General features: G+C 44.2%; 1 protein-coding gene across 3 annotated transcripts in view; it reads left to right on the forward strand.

Annotated features, from left to right (window-relative positions):
* Tnks (tankyrase) overlaps nucleotides 1-15126 on the forward strand; it is a 370913-nt gene that overhangs the window by 131751 nt on the left and 224036 nt on the right. For all 3 annotated transcript variants that reach the window (XM_065454426.1, XM_065454424.1, XM_065454425.1), the window contains one exon: nucleotides 14383-14459. In XM_065454426.1, coding sequence (XP_065310498.1) covers nucleotides 14383-14459 — 77 coding nt within the window. The remainder of the gene's footprint in view (nucleotides 1-14382; nucleotides 14460-15126) is intronic.

The following is a 15126-nucleotide window of genomic DNA, read 5'->3' on the forward strand; positions in this document are numbered from 1 at the left end:
GGCACCGGCTTCTTCACAGACACTTCTGTCCACGTATTCCAGACTTTCTTTCATCGCTTTGGCAGGACGAATTTGTTCGCTGTGTGCACGGTAGACATCATATTCACAACCACCTGTCTTTCCATTGCAGGTACAAAACATCCTGCTCCCACAGCCATCGAACGTCCCCTCTTTTCGCCTTCTTTTCCCGCTGTGTGCCTTTGAGTTCACTTGGAAAGCCACGCCAATCTTTCTGCGTTGTCCCACATGCAAGTGTCTTGCGCTCCAGTAAATGAACAAACAAAGTTGTGGAAGTGTAGAAATTGTCCAAAAATTTATGTAACCCTGATCAAGATCATTTTAGCACAGCCGCGTCACAACATTGAGTGCCAAACCTCGCACACTAGGTTCTTCGCGCTTTCCCGTATAGACGCTGAACTGAACTGTGTACCGTGTTTCCGAATGTGCCAAAATCCATAATTTGTAACCCCATTTGATCACTTTATCCCTCATGTACTGGCGGATTCCAGACTGACCTTTTGATTGAACCATTCTCTCAACGGAGAGGTTCCAATGCGGTTGGAAAAATAGCGCGGAATAATTGTTGACGTGCTGAAGCAGAGGATATGCGGTGAAGCTTGCCATGGGATGCGACGGTCGTCTTCTCTGGATCAGACACACTCAGGAAAGCAAGCAACGCCTTGAACCATTTCCTTGGCATCACTGTGGCCGGAAGAAGCCCTGAGAATAATTTGCGTGTGCTCCAATAACAATGCAGGCGTGGGACTTGCACAATTCCCATGTATACGAGAAGTCCGATGAACTTGAGCATCTCCTCTTGAGTGACTTCCTTCCACGATCCATCTCTCTCGCTGTTTGTAGGCTTCTCGAAAATATACATCCACGCATACTTATTTGTGTTGTTGTGTATCTCCCTGATGATTTCGGCAGTGAAAAACAACAGAAAGAAATCGACGGCTCTTACGAACAGCCATGCAGCACTCCGGAGTGCGATTCCAAGGTCTGCTCTCGGAGGTCTTCGTGGACAAAACTCCACTCTGCATGGCCGTCGGCAAATGGTCTTGTCCGAACGACGTTGACACCCTGCAGATAAGATCTGTGACCTTTAGAACACGCCGGAAATCCTTACGACGCGATAACACGGTCCTGGAAAAAAGCAAAACTCACCGGAGGATGCCTGTCGATGTTCCGGGGCGGTTTGCCGCACTTTCATCGTCTGTACTGAAGTCCGACAAATCGAAGTCATCTTCCGAGTCTGTGCTGCCACGATCATCCACAAATTCGAGCCCAGATGTGTCGGAATCTGTCAAAACTTGCCGTTTTCGGGGAGCAGACGTGCGCAACGTAGATGCCATCTCGGAAACGAGCGCTTGTCACCCTGACTATGCAGGCATCCTAAAGATCCCCATGCAGTGGAAAAGAGAAACACAAATCCGAAACTGATAAAATAGTCTCTCTTTAACCCACGCGATGGCGCTAGCTGTACGAAGCGCTCGGAGAGGCGCCAAAATTCGAACTTGTACCACCGAGCACATACTGTCGACGGGAATAGGCGCGGTCACGAAAGTGTTAAGTGAAGCATCTCATATTAAAAGAACTTACAACGGTTACAAGTTACCCTCCTTCCTAGTCATGCTTTTTCTCCTCAACTCGTTTACTAAGTGATTGGAGCTAAGCTCCACCTTCACTGGCTTTGCATCATGATATGAGGTTTTGCCGTCTGCTTTCGGTTGTCTTGGAGCCAGCACGTGAAGCCCCTCCAACCTCTCCGCTAGCCGACTAGCTATCGATCCGGAGCTAGACCTATCCAAGCAGCATTTGTTGCAAGAGTACTGTCGCAGTTCTGAGTGTGTCCAATATTCCAATGCTTCCAGGTGGGCTGGGCGTTTGTACGGATGAGCAGGAGGTGTAAACTAAAGCCCCTCCATACTACTACCGCTGTACGGTACACTCTCGTTACAATGGATGCTGATAATCCCACAAAAAATGTCTGTTTTACCTGAAGTCTAATATCCGAAACGCCTCACTTCCGAAACTTTGGCCGCGATCTGTAGCAATGTTATTGCAGAGAGTGAGTGACAACAAACCAAAAAAGTCGCAGTTTCGCCCAAAAAGGTGAAGCATTGGTTGCGATAGCGAATTACTAGTAGACAGATATGCGGAAGGAAATAAGGACAGTAGTTTTATTGGCCGTATGAAGTTGTAAACTTTTGCATACTAACTAAATTAACAAGCACGATCTCATGACCGCATAGGTTAACATATCTCTCTCTGTCGCCACGGAAAGTTGCTGTCCAAACGTTGGAGTGAGGAAGCGCGGCAGCATTAGCGAATTGATCTTTACGCTGTCTCTCCCTTCAACTTCAGCTAAACGTCGAAAGCACAGCGCATATGAAGCTACCGGCACTAGGCGCATTTTGCACACATCGCAGATCGCTTTGAAGATGAGGCCCATGCGGGCGCACACATTGTCCACATCGTAGATCGCTTTCAAGATATGGCGCCCGCGCAGGCGTGCCTTTCGTCCGCATTGCAGATCGCTTTCAAGATATGGCAGCCGCAAGCAGCAGCAGCCAGAGTAGAACTCTCTCCCTCGCCTCTGCCTCGTGCCTTGGGCGCAAATGAAGACGCTGTGCTTCCGCTGTGCTTTTCTTTCTCGAGCGGGTGATATTGAGCCGCGATTGTTGGCTTATTCTCGCAAGTCAGTTGTCAGCCCATGTCAACATGGCAAAAGTCCGTTTTATCTGTCCAATTTTGACAAAAACTGCTGCTAATTTCGTCCACTGTAGTCGATAGTCCGTTGTAACATGGTCCGTTAAAAGTGAACGTTGCTGCATTAATAAAATAGGCAGAGCAAACTAAGTTTGAAATATGGTTTGGTATATCCGAAAGTCTGTTGTATGCGGGTTCATTGTAAGGAGTGTAGACTATTGAAGGAGCTTTACGATAAATGTATGTTAGCCCGTGGCAAGAAGGTTATATCTCAAACTTCTGGAGTGGCAGCCCCAGCCGCCAAAGTGAGTGAAGTCAGTGCCAGCCCTATTGCTAGAGGCAGTGGAGTGCAGCTACAGCATAGATGGTCATGGTATATGCGAGGCACGCCTTGTGTTTATGGTCCCACACTGAAAAATAAAAAAGAAACCCCTTAAACCCCTTTAGATAGTATGTCAGCCTGCACTTGCATGTCACTGTTGATAAAAAAAAATATTCCTGCGTCTATTTATTGTCGCAGGCTTTGAGAAAAGCTACCTGTGGGACCTTCGCCAGTCGCATTCCTTGCTTGATTAAATTATGTATGGTCTCTCCATACAAACTAAGCTTGTGGGAGGTGAGTGCATAATGAACATTCATCACTGTTTGCCCACTAGTAATTGACAAGATACGATAGGCGTTGCTGTGTGGCGCGTCATGTGAATGGTCTTCGAAGTCACGCTATGCATCGCCACGCAATGTGCCTAAGGGTATGCCGTGTTCAGTTGTTTCGCGGCCATTTTCGAAGTGAGGTTTGTCCAATAACCTTGGTGTATATTACAGAAGACAATGTCTCTTGCCGATAGGGATATATACGTCAGCACTCTCCCTTTCACTTTATTTAATTTTATTTCACTTTATATTCTTGTAAAATGGCTCACGGTCTTGTGTTTACTACAGAATTTCTTGTTGGCCTAGTTGGTGGAAATTAATGAACAGGAAACCTACAAGATATAAAGATGCCTATGCAAGAAAAGTGGTCAGAACGAGCACTGAACTTGCAACCTTCCCTTGTAAGTCCAGTGGTCGTCCCGTCCACGTGTTTTCCATTGTACATGTTTGTCTCACTGGTTTCCCCCATTAAAACACAGTCGCTGTGTGGAATGTACTCAGTATAAACCAGAGTATGTCGTTGTACCATCACAGCACACATGTATTCGAGCACAACCCGAGACTTCTGCAAGCCTGCGGCGAAATCCCCTCTCCTAACTTTAGATCGCTGATTTCATCGTGTTGGAGCTGCTTCTTATTCACTTAAGGCAATTCAGTAGTTACAGGGCATCTACAAACCGGGAAAACCGGGAATAATCAGGGATTTTGAATAGTCTGGAAAAACTCAGGGAACTTGTGCTTTTATCAGGGAAAATTAGCTGCAATTTTATTGAAAAGGAATAAAAGTCGCAATAATGCTGGCTCACGTAACAGAGAGGGATCGTAATGAATAGTCTTTTGACGCCGTGTCGTCGGCTGGAGGAGTTTACAGTCAATGGCCGACTTTCCGGACGCTCGACGGCTCCGCAGCACTACCACGTACCCCATAGGATCAGTCTAAGAATGTCTGAAATTTCGGACGCAAGAGCCCTTCGCCGTCTGACTTTCCGGACTTTTTGCCGTGACTGCAGGTCCGAAACAGCATTAATGAAAGCCACCACTGCCGCCGTTTTTATTACCTCACCACTGTGGTAAAAGCTAGGCCTAGCTGCTTCAACATTCGTTATAAAGCTTCTTGCCATTCGGCGCCTTTTTTGTTTTTTTTTTTCCTTGAAAGAATTCGCCGCTGTAAGCAGTGGCACTGACCCTGTCTTTGTGGTCCTCACAATTGGCTTCGAAGCTCAGAAAATGCGGCGCGTTGCATAATGCCGGTTCCCAAAAGTCAGCTTTGCGTCAATACAATAATGTTATGCGGTGAAACATAACAAGCGTGGGAAGGGGCAATTGTCTCGGGGCACGGTATCTATTCCTTAATTATACACGCGTCCATCCGCTGTCTCCTGTCACAGTACGGGCACCGATATGCCTAATAAGCGTGCTGGTAGGCCTTTTCAGATATGCCTGTGGCGATTTGAGCCTTTAATGGCAGTAAAAGACATGCATTCAGTTGTTTTCGCGGCCCTTAGGGAGTCCGAAAAATCGGACATTGACTGTAGAGCTGACGAAGAGGATGCTTTGAATGGTCCGTTGGGCAACCGCGCGGTAGGAGGAGGACAAGAGCAGAAAGGACCTACGCATTGAGGAATGAACGAGAAAGGAAGCCTGTCGCTGCTTTTTTCAAGGAGCTTGAGCTCAAAACACAAAGTGTTGGCTGACGCTGGAGTGCAGGTGTTCCTCATCCAAATCGAAGTAAACTCGCTAAAGCAGTGAAATGCAACAATGAGATGTTGTGCGTAGGCTGAGAGTATGTCAGGAGAGTTGAGGTTGGCACACCATCTGTTGAGAATCTCATTTGTGACAAAGTTCGGGCCTCGCACCAATGAGCTTGCTATAAATTGATAAAAGTAGCTCATATCACCTTCAGTCACGGTGTGCACATTTGAAGACGTGACCTATTTTTGCCATTTCTGTGCAGTGGTAGCAAGGAATAGAGCATGAACATTAAGCTTATGGCAAATTGAACATTCTGTTAACTTAAATTACTTCCATTTTGCTTCTGAGTGATATGTATCGTTCCAGAGTATTGCTTTGGTGAAGGCACTACCATGTTTTGCGTGACGCTTGATGTGGGGCATGTCTGTAGCAACCTTGAAATATATCTATTTTTTTATTTCTTGAAACGCTTGAGGCTAATAAATAACTTGTGCATGTAATTCGAGCGGGTTATTTAATCCTTTTTATGAAGAAGTGTAGCATGACTGACTTTACAATATTCAAATATTTAGGTACTGTAATTACAGTTGAGCCTGCTTATAACGAACCTGAGCATCATGCGGAATTCTTGTATCCAAAAGTTCGTGATATGTGGGCCACACACAAAAATTGACATCAATCAAAACAAAAATTTATTGAGAAAAAAAAATTGGTGATCGTTGTCTGCCTCTTCAGAGCACATCCAATGACGGCGGTTTCAAGCTTGTTCAAAGCTGCGATGTGTTCGTCACGCAAGGCCTTAAAATACACAAGGTTTCTAAGTGCCTCAATATGGCTCACTGCTGTGGTCGCGCTTACGTGTGCTGGCTCCAATGGATCGCTGTCATCGTCCGATGCTTCGGCGTCGCTTGATGCCCGCACTTCCCGGATGGCGGTCTCGTCGCAAAACGACTCCGCAACTTCAGCAGCGTCGTCTGCATCAACAAAATCTTGCCACTCAAGATTGCAGCCGGCCAGGTTTGCATCAACAACGTGTCGCCACAAGTCATCGTCAGGCTGGCTTTGTTGAGTGTGTTCAATGCCTGCTTCAGGTGCGTCAGTGAAGCCGGCCTTGCGAAAACAATTTCGGACGCATTTGGGTGTCACTTCCATCCACGCCGCTTTGATCATTTTGACCGCCGAGTACAGCAAGACCTGCAGAGGCACATTGGCAGTGGGGCGATCAATTGTAATCGGCATCCGCTGCACAACACGGCGCCTGTAGGCCGCTTTAAACGACCGTATTACGCCCATGTCCAGCGGTTGCGCTTTTGACGTAACATTTGGCTGCCGAAAAAGCAGCTCAACTGCTGTTAAGACAACTTGGACATGGTGGGTGGTACATTTGTTGAGAATCAGAAGAACTTTGTGCCCTTTCTTCACTATGCTGCTGTCAAAATCAATTAGCCATTCCACGAACAAATCGCGTGTCATCCATGACTACGAGTTATGCCTGTACCACACTGGTACATATGTGCGGAAGCAACGTGGCCTCTTTGATTTGCCGATGACAAATGGCAAGTATTGATCGCTTCCCTCCATGTTGGTGCACAAAAGCACAGTTATGCGAACTTTGCTGTGCTTGCCGCCAGCACATGTGTCACCCTTCATAATGTGCATTTTGCCAGGCAGCATTTCATAGAATAGGGCCGTTTCATCGGCATTATATACATCCCTTTCAGCATAAGTTGATACACGGGCCAAGTTTTTAGACAGCCACGTGTTGATGTCTTCATCGCTTACCGATGCCAATTTGCTGTTCATGGACTTGAAAATAACTCTGTGGCGGAGCTTGAAGCGATGGAGCCAGCCATTGCCAGGGGAAAAATCTGGGAAGTCCAGGAGAAACGCCAAGTCCTTTGCTTTAGACAACATCAGCGGCCCGCTAATGGGAACATTGCGTGCTCAAGCATCAAGGAACGACTTTAGAAGCGTGTCTTCCGTCTGCATATATGGCTTTCCGTAGGCACTTCCTTGTCGTGGAGTCCGTGGCGACAATCTTGTAGATTTTGTCCTTCTCTTTCAGTATCGGGATATTGTCGATTTCGACAAACCACACTTCTTCACCTGTTCGTGATTTTTCGCGCCTTGGGATAGGTCCTTCAATATCAACAGTTTCGTGGCCAAGTCCAAAGCTTTTCGCTTCACTGTCGAAGTAGACGCTGGCGAATCCACCATCTCGGATAGGCATGAGAGCACACCAGTAGGAAACAACGCCGACAACGCTAGCACAACTAGCACAACCACAAGCAAGAAAAAGACAGTCGCGCAGTCATGTGAGACGCGGCTTTAAAGGGGGGGGGGGGGGACTGAAGAGGGGTACGAAAGCACGTGATCACGTGCTACATTGTCAATTGCCACGGGAAAGCCGATTCTCGGAGCGTGCACAGCACACGGTCTGCAGCTCTCACCATGTGGAAAGTGGTCCGCGACACCAAGGCGTTTGCTGTAGCTGATCGGCTAGGCTCATGGGCGTTCGTTGTATCTGAGACCGAGCGCGATAGCCCTAATGTATATTTTGACGGTCGCGCCGGACTTGTTCGTGATAAGCGAGCGTTTGTCTTAAGTAGGGCCGTTATAAGTGGGCTCAACTGTATAATGACGCCTCATAAAATGCTCAGAGTCATTCTATCACCTTGATTTGCTTTCAGTGGAGTCTCAAGCACCACCTATGTTTTACACATATGTATCGACAGTCAATCATAATTCGTGACTGAAGTGGATATTCGAAAACATTTGTTTATGTATGCATCTCGTTTTTATTCATATTTGAGAATGTTTCACTCGACTTGAAATGAGTTTCACTATTTTTTTTTGCCAAGTTATTTTATTCGCTGTGCGTTTTACTAAACCCTCGCTACAGATTTTTTTAATATAGAATAAATGATACCCCTTACTATTCAAACTGGATTAAGTAATTTCTTAACATGCTTACTAGAGAGTGACAGCATCGGGCAACATAGTGTCAGCCTGTCTTGACGTAAAACAAAGTTCTGTGTCACTCAGGGAATTTTGCAAAGGCACTCGGGGAAAACCTGGAAAACTCGGGGAATTTGGAAATGTCAACTTGGTAGACACCCTGAGGTAGTACAGGCACTGAACTTTTAGAACCCGTTTAGATTTTCGCACTCTGGCAACATTGTGCTTTTTTGACAGACATTTTTGCGAACTAATGCGCATATGTTTTAGTGAAAGGGGGCGTGGCTGTCACCATCTGCCGCGCTCGAGATAAAAGCATGCTGCTCATAATTACGCTGCACTAGCATCAAAATTTTGTAATCAAATGACTCCCAGCAAGTTGAGAATTAAATTACATCGCCGGCTTTGACGTCCGACAGTGCTGAGCGATGATAATTAACCGAAAATGATGCCAGCTGTTCACTAGTGAGCTGTGGTTAGGAGTCCGAATCATTTTATTCCGCCAAAGTGTCCGACAGTGCTGAGTGGTAATAATTAACCAAAAATGATGCCAGCTGTTCACTAGTGAACTTTGGTTTGGAGTCCAAGTCATTCTATTTTGCCAAAGTGTATTAAAGGTCCGCCGCATGTCTAACATGTGGACCTGGCATTTTCAACCAGTTCCCAAGAGTGTAAAATCCCAGCAAGGGGCGCTGCCGGTGTCACTGCGCAGTAATCGAAAGTCTCTGCCATGGCGTCGTCACGTGCAGCTGAGTTGTGAGAAAAGTGTCGTGCTCGTAACTATGCTGCACCCGCACTTCAATTTAGTGGTGAGGACTTGAGTTATAATTCCGAAGAGGACAGCAAAGCAGATTCAAGCTCTGAGGGCAACAATTTTTTGAGTCAGCATGGGACATCTGCAACTGTTCACCGGCGAGTTTCCTTTACGGCCTTGAGCAGTCTCCTTCCTTGTTCGCGCTTATCTGCAGATCTTTTTGCACGACCCGAGAGCTCTACTGATTATCATCAGGGTGCATAATCCGCTTGGTTGTGATGTGCTGATGTGATGTGCTGCCATTGGCAGCAGAAAAACTTTTGTTCATGCCAAGAAGGCCGCCCGTAGTAGCGCATCGCGGCCCAGCACAACGGATCAGCACAAGACAGTTTACAACGGCATGAGATTTCTTTCTTCTCTTCTGCTCTGCAGAGGTGATAACGACAATCTGTAAAAATGGAAACGGATATGCTTGGATGCATAATCTTGTAGCTGCCCAGCTACGCTGAGAGCGATCGGTCCTGGAAGAGGTGCATGACTCTACACGAACTGGTAAAGTACGCTCCTTGGACATCTCATCGGACCATCCTAAGAAGATGCCGAAAAGGCGGAACTGCAAAATGTGTTACGAGGACTGCAAAGTTGAACAAAAACCAGACGTTTTGTGGGAAAAGTGCAGAGTGCACCTATGGTTCACAAAATCCAGGAAGTGGTTCACCGCATGGCATGAGTGATGAACTGGTCTTAGTTTCTTTTTGGTATCCAAAGAAGGGCAGTGTACTGAGCATTTATTTTTTCAGGCACTCTTCCTTGGTTACTTATCTTTGAAATGTATATTCTGAATTTCCTTTGATATCAAATGTTTTTGTAGATGTTTTTTTATTGTTGTTGTTTTTATCAACTGGCAGCAAAAATGGCGCTTTCTAGAATTCTTATGTTTCACCTAATAAAGTTTTTTTCTTTGACAATGTGTGGTTTAGGAAAGAGCATTTCATTATGCACAATATGCTATGCTGCAATGAATGCTGGCATATTATTTGTAGTGGTAAATAGTTTTTTCCGAGACCTATAAAAAGCGACCATTTCCTCGAGGTAACGAAAGAGTTAACCAGCCAAACACAGAGCTAACATTTCTGTAACTAAGTAAGTGTAAAACACTTCAAAATTTAAAAAGACAACGTGCTCACAATTATGCTGCTGCTGAAAATTTACACCCGCAGCAAACTAGAATACACTTGATTCCTGCTTTATTAGCTTTGTGTTTGGTTGAGCTCTGTGCCACCAGGTGGCTGCACCGTGCAGGCCATTCACCTTTGCGCCTCCCCTCATCTTGTAAAAGGCCCGGTCCATGTGCAATTGCCTTTACCCAAATACCAGACATGCATAACTCTATTGTGGTAGTAATCCTCCTGCGCAAAGAGATGGCCACAAACACGTAGATCCTGGTGCTCATCGGATACCGACAGTCCAATGCTCTACAGCCACTCCGCTTGTCTGCTACCTCACCGAAGGACACAATGTCGCAGCTTGACATAATGCCGCAGCTTGACATAATGCCGATCGCTGCGTTTGCAGCCCACAACGTAACAAGGGCGAACCACGGTGCTTGTGAAAAAAAGATTGAGACCAACACTGACCGTGCAGCTCGCGTCAACACGGAACATGTAACACATGCAGAAGAGACTCGCTATGTGCCAGAAGTGCTTGAGTGTAGTGATAAATTGTTGTGTATTCTCTTTCTGTTACATTTTTTATAGAAACAAATTAACCCACTATCCAACTCAGTTCCTCACTTTCTAATTTCGGAATAACCAATAAAGTGGTCCCGCAGGGGTCTATACTTGACCCACTACTATGCCTGCTTTATATAAATGATTTACCCGGTTGTTTAACAGAAACTGAGGCCTTCCTTTACGCTGACGACACTACATTACTTGCAACCGATGGTTCACTAACTTCTCTGACTACTAAGCTAAACATTGATCTGAAAAATATTTTAATGTAGTGCCAGCTTAACTCGCTAAGAATAAATCCTACCAAAACGTCTTTTATGCTTTTTCATTCGAATCATAGGACACAAGAATTCATTCCCACTGTCAACCTAAGCTCCCTTGACATCAGTGCAGTTAATGAATGCTCATTTCTTTGAATAATTCTTGACCCAAACCTAAAATTTACGAAGCATATCACCTATTTGAAGTGCAAAATTTCTCCCGGTATTAGAATTTTGCTTAAATCTAGATATTATTTTAGCAAACCAACATTGCCAACTTTGTATTATTCTTTTATTCACAGCCATCTCAATTATTGCCTTACAGCATGGGATAACACATATCCAACTCGTATAGCACCACTACAGCATTTGCAAAATCAAGCCATCCGGATATTGTCGTTCAGCCCATTCTACTGCAGTGCTTCTGATATGCTTCTCAACCACAGAATACTTTCAGTAAAAAATCCTGTTAAATATAAATTAGCCGTAATGTTATTTAAGGTAACACATAATCCTCCCCCAGTAAATATATTTTCTGAGGCTACTTTGGTTAACTTGAACTGCACAAGATTTGCAGCTAACAACAATTTCTTATTGTCACTAATACATACTAATTATGGAAAACAATCAGTATATTTCGCATCATTATCTACTTGGAACAGCTTCCCACTAGATGTCAAGCGCTCTTTGTCTTTAGGTTTCTTCAAGAAAACATTATTCACTTTTCTACTAGATAGCCAAAATAATCCACATATCTGAACTATTCACTCTTGCTCATTTCCTTTCCGTCTTTCCTTTTCCTTATTTTTTTTTTCATTTGTAGCCTTTATAAATATTTTTGGTTCGTTATGTTACGAATGTGTGAAACTACTGTTTTTATTCTACGACTAGCTATTGACTTTATATTATTTTGCAGTTTGTACTGCATTTACTTCGTATAATTTTCCACTTAGCGACTACTGTGTTGCTGTTTTATGCTGCATATTTGCACAAATGTGTATATTTTCTGACAGCAGGTCTCCTTTCAATCACATGCTCTGGGACCTCCTTCTGTATACTTATGTAAGCATGTATCCACTTAATAAAGAAATAAACTGAAAAAAGAACTATTACGAACAACATTTGATCACCATAAATTTGGAAAAATCATCGATGATGCGCCCTAGGTAGCCATTTGGATAGCTCGCCCTGCTGACGTCAGTTGGACAACACATCTCAATTGGGGTGGGGCGGCTGAAAACTCAGAGGAGCGGCGCACTGCGATCTGTAGCAATGTACATTTTCAAAATCTTGTAATAAAACACCCTTTGCGCAGAGCGCTTAGATGTGCGACTTAACTATCAGAAGGACCTACCCAAAAGACTTGGTACATTCGTACAAAATTGTCAAAATCTTTTCAGGGTCCATTTAAAGACTGTGCCACAACCAATAGAACAAAAAATATTAGGCGTAACGTTAAGAGGCAGAAAAACAGAAATGTGGATTAGAGAGCAAACACAGGTAGCCATGTTTTCTATGCAGTGATTTCCTCTTTTGCTTTCCTTGCTGCATTGATTCAGCCATAGTTTCTTCATTTTGTGAGGGAATTATCAATAGCAGCTCTTACCTAATTTCATAAAATATTTTATAAATGATACACATACATTTGCAAAGCCAACATTTCTTCTGGCCACTTGAAAAAAAAAGAAGGGAAGCTATAAAAAAGCTATAAATATACAGTTAAATTTAAAGTTTTGGGTAGTGTTTCCAGATGGACCAACATGTTTGTACAAGGCAAGAAATTAGGTGTGTATGCAATGTAAGCGTTGGTGGGACAATAGCTGCAAGGCGGCGATTGTGATATGATAACCACGATTTAATGTACGATTTATTGTGCAGCTATTTACTCCAGTTATTGTACTCCAGCGAAGAAGTGTTACAACTAGGGGTGTGCAAATACTCAAATATTCGATTTCAAATTGAATCGCGAACATTTGAGTAATTCCATTGACTGATGGAATATCTAATATTCGACTTCTTGAATATTCTATTTTTGGAATGTCCGTAACTTTGGTGAATGACCCAGATATGGTCAGTGCTTTGACATACGCACAATCCCACAGCACGTAATCTCTGTCGGTACAAGGTTCGTCATGGTCGACGATGCCAATCGAAACAATTAACGTGACACGGACAGAGGAATCTACAACAGTAGTGCATATGGAAAGCACGAGAGCATGTGTGAAGACCGGGCCAATTCGCCCCTGGAAGCCACACTGATCACATAAAATGCCCAAGTTCAGTGTTCACACTTGCAGGTTCGCGCAGTTGGGAGCTCTCTACCCAGACGTGAGCACACCGATGAACTTGTCACGTGTGCTCTTGGTAGTTGCTTGTGCTAGTTGCATGTGGCGTAGAAGAGCCAATGCCAGTGACGTGCCTACATCATCGCGTGGTTCAATGGCCAATGGCGGTTACCCAGTGATGCAGCCAGCCAATGTGGCTGAAGCTTCTGACAGTGCGTCGGAGAATGAGGCCTTCAATGGCTTCGAGTGAAATGCACTAAATATTGATTTACTGTGCCTAAGAAGAGTATTGGTTGAAGATTATTTTCTGCTAGAATTAGCGGCCCATAAAAATTCCGTTTTCTGAAAGTGATGAATTTGCCATTTAGCGATGAGTGTACATGCATGTATCGTTTCATTATGCCGGCCCAGTTAAAATAGGCTCATCTTATCAAATGAGGAGGGGGGTGTGACTTACACAAAAGGGTGAGTTATAAGCTCGAAAATACTGCAATTGGCACACAGCTGTTCTTTGGGTACAAAACGAGAAAAGTTAGCTTTTCGGTGCTTGTAATATGGAGTGAAGCAGTTTCTGGACTTTGTGAAGCAAAGGTTGACTTTACATTTATAGCAACAGGGGAAATGCAAAAACGCCCATGTGCAGTGCACTGGTTGTACACTAAAAAACCCCAGATGGCCAAATTGATGCTTGGTCCCCCACTACAGCGTGCCTCGTAATCATATCATGGTTTGGCACGTAAAGCCACATAACTTAATTTTTTTTTAATCTCTTACTACAAAAATTCTGTTTTCTTTTTGTTTTTTGTTTTTTAATTGCCTGTGTACATTTGAAGGGCATGCCCCCAATCAGCGGAAACATGTTTCTGCCAAGCTATAAGTCTCGATCGGAGATGGCCCCTCCTTGTAAAGCATGGACCATGGCAGAAACTAAATGCGCCACTGCAGAGAAAGAACATAGGGCTCACCAAACTAACGAGCACAATAGATTGGAGGAACAGGTCACTGTTGTTGTCAGGAAAACGGTGTAGTATTTGCTTGCAAGAACAAGGCCCAGTGACTTCAAAAGCTACTGCTGCAACTGTGCTGCAGGGTCTGAGCGGCACTGCAGTACCTTTTTTTTTTTTTTACTATTAATGAAATTCTTCTGTTCCCTTTGGTACTGGCATGTCATGTTCACAAATATTCTAAATGTTCATAACAGTATTTAACTATGTCCAAAGAATTTGTAGGGCCCTTTTAGTGTCTTATGTGCCATGGTTGTATGCTTATGTGATGTGACCTCTATGTAATAAACATACCGTGTTGATGGTTTAATATAAAATTTTGACTCCATGCAGAACCTCAGCACAGCAGTGGAGATGCGGAGTTCCAGCTGCTTGAAGCAGCAAAAGCTGGAGATCTTGACATTGTGAAGGTGTGTGTCGTTATTTCTGCCTTTGATAATGTATTTATACTTTACCTATTAGTGTGCGTAACCTTGCTTATTTTGTAATTATTTTTGATGTATTGTTTACAGCAGAATCTCGGTGTTGCGGTCATGCCTGATGTGAAGTTTTTAAAAGTCCCACCCCAAATCCATTAGCTTACAATGTGCTAAATTTTTAGTGTTGCGAACCGCTGTTTGTACTGTAGTGGATGATACGAACAATCAAGCCACTGTGCGATCCTTGGCAAGGGGGCCCCCATGCCCCAGTAGCACCAGACACTGGCTGTTGTCAGGCTGGCAGAGCAGCCACACACATTTGCCGGTTATATTCCTGTTGCCATGACAACCTATGTCACTCCGTGTTGACTCCACCCCCATCCCCCAGCAAAGTAAAAAAAAAGAAACTTTTGCTTTGTGTAGTATTATGCTACTTGCCGACCGTTTTAAACACCTTGCAACTTTACAGGAGCTGGCAATCACATACAGTAGAGTCTTCCTGCATTTGCAAGATCTTCGATATTCGCTTCAATGGGTAGCATTATCTCAGTATTCCACCTCTTCCATTGTCTTCAGTAGCTGATCACAAATAGAAACTTTTCTACCTTTGTGCCTGTCAGATCGCACGATATGAAGTAGCTTCACCGCCACAAAGAGA

This window comes from Dermacentor albipictus, chromosome 1 (assembly GCF_038994185.2).
Source record: "Dermacentor albipictus isolate Rhodes 1998 colony chromosome 1, USDA_Dalb.pri_finalv2, whole genome shotgun sequence".
Classification (NCBI taxonomy): domain Eukaryota; kingdom Metazoa; phylum Arthropoda; class Arachnida; order Ixodida; family Ixodidae; genus Dermacentor; species Dermacentor albipictus.